Source organism: Sturnus vulgaris, chromosome 25 (genome assembly GCF_052056855.1).
Source record: "Sturnus vulgaris isolate bStuVul1 chromosome 25, bStuVul1.hap1, whole genome shotgun sequence".
Lineage (NCBI taxonomy): Eukaryota > Metazoa > Chordata > Aves > Passeriformes > Sturnidae > Sturnus > Sturnus vulgaris.
The window spans coordinates 1483185-1495277 of record NC_142267.1 but is presented as its reverse complement, the minus strand read 5'-3'; the positions used below and the strand labels follow the sequence as shown (position 1 = coordinate 1495277).

At 52.9% G+C, this 12093-nt stretch overlaps 1 protein-coding gene across 1 annotated transcript in view; it reads right to left on the bottom strand.

The window, feature by feature from the left end:
- Positions 1-12093, bottom strand: part of AGRN (agrin) — a 94379-nt gene that overhangs the window by 36944 nt on the left and 45342 nt on the right. Inside the window, 4 exon segments of the mRNA XM_088178572.1 lie at positions 2825-3046; positions 8525-8731; positions 9838-10062; positions 11391-11615. Of these exon segments, the coding sequence (XP_088034698.1) occupies positions 2825-3046; positions 8525-8731; positions 9838-10062; positions 11391-11615 (879 nt within the window).

The window sequence follows — 12093 nt, the reverse complement described above, 5'->3', positions numbered from 1 at the left end:
GGGCTGGAATGTCACTGAAGAGCACAATCAGCAGCAATAAATTAATAAATCCTAATAAATCCTAATAAATCCTTGGAGAGACAGGTGGCAGATTCCCCCAGGAAGACGTGGTGGGAAGATTTCACCTTCAGCTCGGTTGTTTTGATGGATTCAGGTGTTAACATCACACCTGAAATGCTCCCAGCCAGGCTGGGGGCATAGAAAAAAAATCTTGATTTTTGTAAAAAAAATAAAATAAAAATAAAATAAAATAATAATAAAATAGAATAAAAGAAAATAGAATAGAATAGAATAGAATAGAATAGAATAGAATAGAATAGAATAGAATAAAATAGAATAGAATAAAATAGAATAGAATAGAATAGAATAAAATAGAATAGAATAAAATAGAATAGAATAGAATAGAATAGAATAAAATAGAATAGAATAAAATAGAACAGAATAAAATAGAATAGAATAAAATAGAATAGAATAGAATAGAATAGAATAAAATAGAATAAAATAAAATTAAAATAAAAATAAAATAAAATAAAAATAAAATAGAATAGAATAAAATAGAATAAAATAGAATAAAATAGAATAAAATAAAATTAAAATAAAAATAAAATAAAAATAAAATAAAATAAAATAAAATAAAATAAAATAAAATAAAATAAAATAAAATAAAATAAAATAAAATAAAAATAAAATAAAAATCGTTTTCCAAGCAGCTCTCCCTCCTTCAGGAGACAGCAGCCAGCACATCCCCTGACTCCTGGGGATTCTCTGATTCCTCCTCTCCTCCCTTCCAGTCATTTTCAGCAGGAATTTGGCTCCAAGGTGCTTTTCCTGCTTTTTTTCTTGTTCACACAGCAGCTGCTGCCTTAGCATGGGGGAGGAGGAGGCACCAACCCCCTGCTCGGGCTCGTGCTGTTGGCCTGGAGGTTTTTATTCTGAATTAGAGGTTTTTATTCTGAATTAGAGGTTTTTATCCAGGTCTGGAGTTTTTTAACCAGGTCTGGAGCTTTTTATCCAGGTTTTTATCCAGGTCTGGAGGATTTTATCCAGTTTTTTATCCAGGTCTGGAGGATTTTATCCAGGTTTTTTATCCAGGTTTTTTATCCAGGTCTGGAGGTTTTTATCTCACCCTGGGGGTTTTTATCTCACCCTGGGGGTTTTTTATCTCACCCTGGGGGTTTTTCATCCATGACACAAAACAACAACAAAACAACGACAACAAAACAACCCCCCCAGGCCAAACCTCATCTCAGGGCTCTTTGTCCTTCACCCTGGTGTCCCTTTTGAGGACACAGCCAACAACAACAACAACACCAAAACAACACCAAAACAACACCAAGAAAACAATGCCCCAACCACCCAAATCTTGGGCTTGGTGCCAGTGTCCCTCTGGAGCACAAAGGTCATGAACAACAACAACAAAAGGACAACAACAAAACAACAAAAGAACAACAAAAGAACAACAGCAAAACAGCAACAACACAACAACACCGAAACAACAATCCCAGCTCGTCTCTCACTGCAGGGCCCTTTGTCCTCTGCTCTTGGTGTCCCTTTTGAGGTCACAGTCCAACAACAACAACAACAACAAAACTACACCAAAACCCCCAAACAACAATCCCAGCTGGTCTCCCACCACACGGCTCCTTGTCCTTCATCCTGGTGTCCCTTTTGAGGTCGCAGGCCAACAACAACAAAACAACAACAAAAACAACAGCAAGACCCACAACAACAACCGAACAACACCAAAACAAAAACCGAACAACACCGAAACAACAATCCCAGCCGGTCTCTCACTGCAGGGCCCTTTGTCCTCTGCTCCTCTGTGCCTCGTGAGGTCACAGGCCAACAACAAAACAACAACCAAACAAACAACAACCAAACAAACAACAACCAAACAGACAACAACCAAACAAACAACAACCAAACAACAGCCCCAGCTGGTGTCTCACCACAGGGCACCTTGTACTTCATCCTGGTGTCCCTTTTGAGGTCACAGGCCAACAACAACAGAACTACAACCGAACAACAACCAAACAACCCCAAAGCAACACCTCCAGGGGTCTCTCACCGCAGGGCCCCTTGTGGCTGACACTGATGTCACTCTGCAGCACACGGGCCATGAACAACAACCAAACAACAACCAAACAACAACCAAACAACACCAGAACAACAACCAAAACAACCATCCCAGCCCAAATCTCACCGCAGGGCCCCTTGTGGCTGACACCAATGTCCCTCTGCAGCACGCAGGCCATGAACAACAACAACAACAAAACAACAACAACAGCTACACAACAACAAGAAAACCAGCAAAAAACCAACAAAACAACATCAAAAACAACAGAAACAACACCAACAACACAACACCAAAACAACTCAAAAACCCCAAAGCAACACCCCCAGGGGTCTCTCACCGCAGGGCCCCTTGTGGCTGACGCCGATGTCGCTCTGCAGCACGCGGGCCATGAACAACAACAACAACCAAACAACACCAGAACAACACCAAAACAACTAAAACAACCCCAAAACAACCATCCCAGCCCGAATCTCACCGCAGGGCCCCTTGTGGCTGACGCCGATGTCCCTCTGCAGCACGCAGGCCATGAACAACAACCAAACAACAACCAAACAACAACCAAACAACACCAGAACAACAACCAAACCACCAAACTACACCAAAACAACCATCCCAGCCCGAATCTCACCGCAGGGCCCCTTGTGGCTGACGCCGATGTCGCTCTGCAGCACGCAGGCCATGAACAACACCACAACAACACCACAACAGCAAAACAACCCCAAAGCAACACCCCCAGGGGTCTCTCACCGCAGGGCCCCTTGTGGCTGACGCCGATGTCGCTCTGCAGCACGCAGGCCATGGCGTGCAGCTCGCAGGCGTTGCCGTAGGTGCGCTGGTCGGTGCCACACACGGGGTCGTAGCGGCCCTGGCACTGCTGCTGGCACTCGCACACGGGCTCCTGGTTCTTCACCACGCACGTGGCCCCGAAGGAGCACTCCACGCCACGGCAGGGGCTGGGTGTGCCCAGGTCTGTCAGGGGACAGGGACACGGGGCTCGGTGGTGGCAATGGGAGGGGTGGGATGTGACAGTGTCCCCCATGGTGGCACTGAACAGGGCAGGATGTGACAGTGTCCCCCATGGTGGCACTGGACAGGGCAGGATGTGACAGTGTCCCCATGGTGGCACAGAGAGGTGCAGGATGTGACAGTGTCCCCATGGTGGCACAGAGAGGGGTGGGATGTGACAGTGTCCCCATGGTGGCACTCAGATGTGCAGGATGTCCCAGTGTCCCCATGGTGGCACAGAGAGGTGCAGGATGTGACAGTGTCCCCATGGTGGCACAGAGAGGGGTGGGATGTGACAGTGTCCCCATGGTGGCACTCAGATGTGCAGGATGTCCCAGTGTCCCCATGGTGGCACAGAGAGGTGCAGGACGTCCCAGTGTCCCCCATGGTGGCACTGAACAGGGCAGGATGTCCCAGTGTCCCCACGGTGGCACTCAGATGTGCAGGATGTCCCAGTGTCCCCCACGGTGGCACTGAGCCGTGGCGAGTGTGCTGGGCTTGTCCCCAGCCCCTGTCCCCTCCATGCCAGCCCTGCCATGCCCAGCTCAGCACGGTCCCCATGCATGGCAGAGGTCAGGGATGGGCAGCCTGGGGACAGAGCTAGCACTGCCCAGTGTCCCTCAGGGGGTGCTGGGACAAGGGAAGGACAGCAAGGGGTTTAATCCGTGCTGGACAGTGACAGGGACAGGGACAAGGACACGGGACAAGGGCAGGGACACAGGAAAAGGACAGGGACACAGGAAAAGGACAAGGACACAGGAAAAGGACAAGGACACAGGACAGGGACACGGGACAAGGACACAGGACAGTGACAGGGACACAGGACAGGAACAAGGACACAGGAAAAGGACAAGGACACAGCACAGGGACATGGGACAAGGACACAGGACATGGGACAAGGACACAGGACATGGGACAAGGACAGTGCAGCCCGGAGGAGGTGGAGCAGGAGCAGCCACAGCACAGCCCCGGCAGCGAGGGGAGCTCAGAGCTGGCCAAGGTCCCTGTGGGGTGGCCCTGGGCACGTCCCCGTGCCAGCAGCACGGTGGTGGCACCTCCCAAATGACAGCCTGGAGCCAAGGGAACAGCAGAGGGGACAGTTCAGGCACAAGGACACAACCCCAGCCCCTCTCTGGCTCTGTCCCCACCTTCCCTGCAGCTCTGAGCCCTTCCCCAGGAGCAGGAGTCACTCCCTGGGGTGCTGTCCCCATCTGTTCACTTCCTTTTTTTGTCCCCTCCACACACAGACACCGTTTCCATGGGGAAATTCCCTCTGGACAGTTTTTCTGTGTTTGAAGCAAAGATAATCCCTGCTTTAGATCCAGGCTCACCCTCCTGCCTAGGGAAACACAGAAATGGGAGTGGGACATCGCTTCCATGAGGAAATTCCCTTTGGACACCATTTTTCTGGGTGTGAAGCAAAGATAATCCCAGGTTTAGATCCAGGCTCACCCTCCTGCCTTGGGAAACACAGGAATGGGACACAGGGAGGGGCCAGCCCTGACACTCCCTGTCCTTCCCCAGCAGGAAAATCCTGGAGATGCAGCACATGGAATTCCCAAATCCCAGCCTGGAATAGCTCACGTGCACCTCCAGACATCTTGAGGGGGTTTGGCACCAATTTTGCCGCGGGTGGGAGCAACGAGGACCTGCTGAGCTGGGCTTTAATCCAGACCTGCTTTGAGTCCTGGAGGGAGGGAAACTGAGGCACAGGGAAAGCCAAACCCTGGGTGGTTCCAGGGTGTGATCCTTGTGCCTGGAAGTGCTCCAGACCAGGCTTGGATCGACCTGGGCCAGTGGGAGGTGTCCCTGCCTGTGGCTGGGTGATAATTTCAGATCCTCCCAACCCAAACCATTCCACGGTTCTGAACAGGCACCTGGGATCTGGGAATCCCAAATTCTGGGAATATCCAGGGAATATTGAGCTCAGCTGGGGGTGCCCATAGGGAAGGGGCACTGAACCCATCAGCAATCCATCCATGCCTGGGGACACCCAGCGAGCTCGAGGGGGGAAGAATTCCCAGGGAAAAGCTCAACCATTGTTCCACAGGGGAAAAAACTCCCAGGGAAGAGCCTGGGAGAGGGAGCTGGGATCCCTGTGGAGCTCCTGGCCCCAGGCCTGGCAGGGACAAGCAGGACACAGAGCTGGGACAGCACGGGGACAAGCGCTGCAGCCGTGGGCAGGCAGGAGCTCCAGGGAGGAGGAGGAGGAAGAGGAGGAGGAAGAAAAGGGGAAGCCGGGGCAGGGGGGGGTTAGTTGGGAGCAGAAGGAGAGGGGAAAATCAATCAGGATCAATCCAGAGAGATGCAGGAGCCCCAGGGAGGGGCTGGCTGGGGAGTGGGGGGCTGCCAGCACCCACCTCTGCTCCCACTCTCCTTTGCCTGGAAGGCACAGCGAGCATGGCACAAGAGCCCAGCAATTCCCACTCCGGCAGGCAGAGTTTGGGGTGAGGGGTGGGACAAAGCCCAGGGCAACCTCTCCATCCTGGGGGGCTCTCAGACCAAACTAGAGAGAGGTGGGAGCAGTGAGAGGAGGCCAGGAGGGGCCCTGGCCCTGGAGGAGGGGAGAGCCGAGCTCCCAGCTGAGATGTCCGGGCAGGGAGCAGGAGGGTGGCCAGGACAGAATTCCTTCCTCCACACAGGCAACACTGTAAAACACAAGACACAGACAAAACAGGAAAGAGAGAGAAAAAGAGAGGAGAGCAGAGCAGAGAGAGGCAGGGAGGAAAAGACAGATGCAGCTACAGACACCTTCCTCCATTCCTTCATTCCTTCCATCCCTTCATTCCTCCATTCCTTCATTCCTCCATTCCTTCATTCCTCCATTCCTTCCATCCCTCCATTCCTTCCATTCCTTCCATCCCTCCATTCCTCCATTCCTTCATTTCTCCATTTCTTCCATCCCTCCATTCCTTCCATCCCTTCATTCCTCCATTTCTCCATTTCTTCCATCCCTCCATTCCTTCCATTCCTCCACACTTCATTCCTCCATTCCTTCCATCCCTCCATTCCTCCATTCCTTCATTCCTTCCATTCCTCCATTCCTTCATTCCTCCATTCCTCCTTTCCTCCATTCCTCCCATCCCTCCTGGCCTCATCCCATCCCTCCTTTCTCAGCTGCAGCACCGAGAAGGATTCAAACCAAGGCTTGGATGGTTTTGCTTGGCTTTGCCTCTCTGGAAAAGGCAGCAGAGAGCTCAGGCTCGGTCAGACAGGTGCTCGTGAAGGGTTAAAATCCTGCCCAGCCCTTCCCATTCCCTGCCCTCGGTCAGCTCCTGCATCCTCTGCATTCCCAAAGCACCCAGCACCGAGTCAGAGCTTTTCCTTTTCCTTTCCAGAGCTGACAGGGATAAAAAAAATCTGCTCCCACCTCCTGGGGATGGGCTCCAGGGCTGCCTGGAGCTGTCACAGGGACTCTGCAATCCCAGATTTTGGCAGGCACAGCCCTGGTTTTGATTCATTCCCCCCGTTTTTTTTTTGCTCCTATCCCAGCAGGACGCAGCTCCTGGGAGCAGATGTGTGCTGGCCTGGAAGGGAGGGAGCAGGAATAAAGGAGAGGGAGATGGAGAGAGGAGTGGCAGGTGCTCCAGGATCACATCCTGCTGTTCCTGGCCTTCTTCCATGGAACAGGAGCAGCATGAATTCCCCGCTCATCCCAGAAATCTGGGGATTTTCAGCCTCTCAAGGAGGCACAGGGGAAGGTTTGAAGAGAGACCAGGGAGCCAGGGCTGCCAAAAAATCCCCCCCCACCACCTTGGGATCACAGCTCTTCCCACAGGGAAAAGTCGGGGAATTGACTCCCAGCCATTCCCCCAGCAGAAACACGGGGAAATGGATGATTCAAAAATAACAGCTGTGATTATTCTGGGATTTTGGGAGCCTGGCAAATTCTTTTCCAGCAGCTGGGTCTGGCAGCCTCGAAAGGTTCCAGCAGGAGCACAAAGCCAACAGAACACATCCCCAGGGTGGGATTGTGATCCCTTCAGGAGGCTCAGCCCAGCTGACACCCGATAAAACATCAGCTGAAAAGAGCAGGACACGGTTCCAGAGAAAAAACAAACAACTGGTAACTCATCCAAACCAGTGCAGGGGCTGCTTTAACCTCCTCCACTTCCTGGGGGAGAATCCTAAAACTGGGCATTCCCAGCATCCTAAGGATCCAAAGCCCCATCCTATCCCATCCTGCTGGGAAAGGTCCATGGGGAATTCTCCTGGAGACGAGACAAAGACACAGTGAGAGCTCCAGAGACAGCACAGAGGGGAGAGGAGAGGAGAGATCCTGGTGAGAGCTGAGAGCAGCAGGCAGGCAGGGGAGGGTTTGGAGACTGGCACTACCCTGGGAGCAGCGATGGATGGCATGGATGGAAGGGAATGGGGTCGGGGAGTGAGAGAAACCAGCAGGATGTCACAGACAGCGAGCTGAGACACAGAGGAGTGTCCCCAGTGTCACCCAGCAGACAGAGACACGACAGCACACACCGGGCTGGCTGCAAGGACAGAAACAAACACGGACCCAGGGACAGAAACACGGACCCGGGGACAGGAACACGGACCCAGGGACAGAAACACGGACCCAGGGACAGAAACACGGACCCAGGGACAGAAACACGGACCCAGGGACAGAAACACGGACCCAGGGACAGAAACACGGACCCAGGGACAGAAACACGGACCCGGGGACAAAAACACGGACCCAGGGACAGGAACACGGACCCAGGGACAGGAACACGGACCCAGGGACAGGAACACGGACCCAGGGACAGAAACACGGACCCAGGGACAGAAACACGGACCCAGGGACAGCAGCCCCACGGGTCAATTTGGGGACTGACATCCCTGTGAGACAATTTGGGGACCAGCACCCTCACGGGAAGATTTGGGGGCCATCACTCCCATAGGACAGCATCCCCACGGGACAATCTGGAGACCCCCATCCCTATGGGACAATTCGGGCACTCCCCAGCTCCCTGGGACAATTTGGGGACTGACATCCCCATAAGACACCATCCCCATGGGACAATTTGGAGACCACCATCCCCATGGGACAATCTGGAGACTCCCATCCCCGTGGGACAATTTGAGAACCACCATCCCTATGGGGCACCATCCCCGTGGGACGATTTGGGGACCCCCATCCCTGTGGGACAATTTGGGATCCACCATTCCCGTGGGACAATTTGGGGATCCCCATCCCTATGGGACAGCATCTCTATGGGACAATTTGGGGACCACCATCCCTATGGGACAGCGTCCCTATGGGACAATTTAGGGACCCCCATCCCCGTGGGACAATTTGAGAACCACCATCCCTATGGGGCACCATCCCCGTGGGACGATTTGGGGACCCCCATCCCTACGGGACAATCCGGGCACTCCCCACCCCGCTGTGACCATCCTCTCCGGTGTCCCCGCGGTGTCCCCGCCGTGTCCCCTGTCCCTCACCGCAGGGCCCGCTGTGTCTGACGCCGATGTGCTGCTGGCGCTCGCACTCCGCCCTGCGCCGCTCGCAGTCGCTGCCGTAGCTGCGCCCGTCCTGCCCGCACAGCGGCCGGAAGGCGCCGTCACACGAGATGCGGTCACAGGAGCAGCGAGCGGCCCCGCGCCGGTTCAGGCACACGGCGTGGAACTGGCACTCGTCCTGGCACTGGTCTGCGTGGGGACAAGGACAGCGACAGGAACAGCGGGCTCACACCCACCCTGGGCACGGGGGATGGATGGGGTGAGGGTCCTGCCTTGGGTTTAATTTTTATATTGATGGGGGTGAGGGTCCTGCTTTGGGTTTTAGTTTTTATGTTGATGGTGGTGAGGGTCGTGTCTTGGGGTTTAGGGTTTGTATTAGTGAGGGGAAATGATGCCTTGGGTTAAATGATGCCTTGGGTTTTAGTTTTTATGTTGATGGGGGTGAGGGTCCTGCCTTGGGGTTTGGTTTTTATATTGGTAGGGGTGAGGGTCTTGCTTTGGGGTTTAATTTTTATATTGATGGTGGTGAGGGTCGTGTCTTGGGGTTTAGGGTTTATGTTGGTGAGGGGAAATGATGCCTTGGGGTTTGGTTTTATACTGATGGGGGTGAGAGTCTTGCTTTGGGGTTTAAGGTTTCTATTGGTGAGGGGAAATGATGCCTTGGGTTAAATGATGCCTTGGGTTTTAGTTTTTATGTTGATGGGGGTGAGGGTCGTGTCTTGGGGTTTATAACAAGATTTTGTATTGATGGGGGTGAGGGTCCTGCTTTGGGGTTTAATTTTTATATTGATGGGGGTGAGGGTCGTGTCTTGGGGTTTAGGGTTTGTATTAGTGAGGGGAAATGATGCCTTGGGTTAAATGATGCCTTGGGTTTAATTTTTATATTGATGGGGGTGAGGGTCCTGCTTTGGGGTTTAGGGTTTACACTGATGGGGGAAATGATTCCTTGGGTCAAATGATGCCTTGGAAGGCTTTGTAATAAATCTACCTACCTAAATACCTTTTTAATACCTAAACACTTTTTTTCTTAAATCCCTTTTAATAAATCCCTACTTTATTCCTTTAACTCTGCCCAGGTACCCTCTTTAGGCATCGAGGGGATGCTCTGACAGAGGAGGAGGAGGGAGAGGAGCCAGGAGGAGGAAGATGAAAACGGGGAAGGGGAAGAGGAAGAGGAGGAGGAACAGGAACAAGAGGAGGAACAGGAGGATGAAAAGGAGGAAGGGGAAGAAGAAGAGGAGGAAGAAAGAAGAGGAGGAAGAGGATGAGGAAGGTGATGATGACGATGCACTCACCCTGTGGCTGGCACTGCCCCGAGCGCACTTTCTGGATGTCCATGCCCCGGATGGCGGCCGAGCGGCCCAGGACGCACTCGCTGCTGTAGGTGACACCATCGTCACCGCACACGGGCTCCGTGCTGGGGGGACACCCCTCGGGCCGGGGCAGCAGCTCCACCCGCCGGGTCCGGGGGTTCACCCGGCAAACCCGGCCCTGATCCACCGACACACCCCTGCAAGGGTCTGGGAAACGAGCACAGAGTTAATCCCGGTTTAAATCAGCAGCTCTGCCCGGCAAACCCGGCCCTGATCCACCGACACACCCCTGCAAGGGTCTGGGAAAGGAGCACAGAGTTAATCCCGGTTTAAATCAGCAGCTCTGCCCGGCAAACCCGGCCCTGATCCACCGACACACCCCTGCAAGGGTCTGGGAAAAGAGCACAGAGTTAATCCCGGTTTAAATCAGCAGCTCTGCCCGGTAAACTCGGCTCTGATTCACTGAGACATCCCTGCAAGGGTCTGGGAAACGAGCACAGAGTTAATCCCAGCCTAAATTGGGGCTTTTCAGGTTCTGCTCCAGCCCTGCATGGCACCAAGAGCGCCCCGAAGCTTCTTTATTCCCCTAGGGACTCTTTCCTCACTGAGGTTCCTAACAAAGGGTTAAACTGGGCTTTTCCTCCATCCTGAGCTGCCCTCACACCTCTCCAGGATCTGTTTGGGATGCTTTAATTCCAAATGTTTTAATTCCAGGAGCTGTTTGGGATGCTCTGATTCCAAGATCTGATTCCAGATATTTCAATCCAGGAGCTGTTTGGGACGCTTTAGTTCCAGATGTTTTTAATCCCATTGGGATGCTCTGATTCCAGATGTTTCAATCCCAGGAGCTGTTTGGGATGACCTTTTGGTGCCCAGAGTGACCATTCACTGCCCAGAGTGACCATTCAGTACCTACAGTGACCTTTTCCTGCCCAAAATGACCTTTTAACACCAGAGTGACCTTTTACCACCCAGACTGACCATTCACAACCCAGAGTGACCTTTTACTGTCCAGAGTGACCTTTTACTACCAAAACTGACCATTCACAACCCAGAATGACCATTTACTGCTCAGAGTGACCTTTTACCACCTAGAGTGACCTTTTACCATCCAGACTGACCATTCACAACCCAGAGTGACCTTTTACTGCTTAGGGTGACCTTTTACTGCCCAAAATGACCTTTTAACACCAGAGTGACCTTTTACCACCCAGACTGACCATTCACTGCCCAGAGTGACCTTTTACTATCCAGAGTGACCTTTTACTACCAAAACTGACCATTCACAACCCAGACTGACCATTCACTGCCCAGAGTGACCTTTTACCACCCAGAGTGACCGTTCACTGCCCAGTCTGACCATTTACCCCCTAGACTGACCATTCACTGCCCAGTCCGTGCCCACCCACACCCTCCTTTGCCCACCCCCCACCCCCCTTTGCCCACCCCATCCCCTCCTCACCTCTCATCCCCCCCACCAACCACCCCCAACTTTTTAACCCCTTCACCCCCGGCTCCTTTAACCCCTCCCTCACCACAGGGGCCGTCGAACTTCTTGAAGACGTTCTCCTGCTTGTCGCAGGCGTGTTTGTGGAGGTGGCAGAGGCTGCGGTAGTCACGGCCGTCGCTGCCGCACACGGGGCTCTCGGGGACGCTGCCACACGACGAGGGACACACGCACCGGGCGCCCTGGCCGTCGGGGGAGGGGACACAGGTGCTGCCGAAGCTGCAGCTCACCTCCGCACACGGGTCCTTGGAGCCTGGGGGGGATGGAGGAGGGGGGGGGGGGACACGGGTGAGAGCGCGGCGTGGGATGGATGTGCTGCTGTTCCTCTCGTGGAGTTATCCCAGGATATCCCGAGATTCCACAGCTCTGTGCTGCCGTTCCTCTCGTGGAATTATCCCAGGATATCCCGAGATTCCACAGCTCTGTGCTGCTGTTCCTCTCGTGGAGTTATCCCAGGATATCCCGAGATTCCACAGCTCTGTGCTCCATTCATCTCATGGAATAACCCCAATATATCCCAATATTCCACAGTTCCGTGCTCTGTTCATCTCATGGAATAATCCCAGTATATCCCGATATTCCCCATTTATATCCTGATATTCCTGATATATATCCTGAAACCCTCCCCCTATAAATAAATAAATAAATATATATATACACACACATATATATCCCTGATATCCCCCATTTCCACTGTGTCACTGTGTCATTGTCACCATAACTGTCACTGT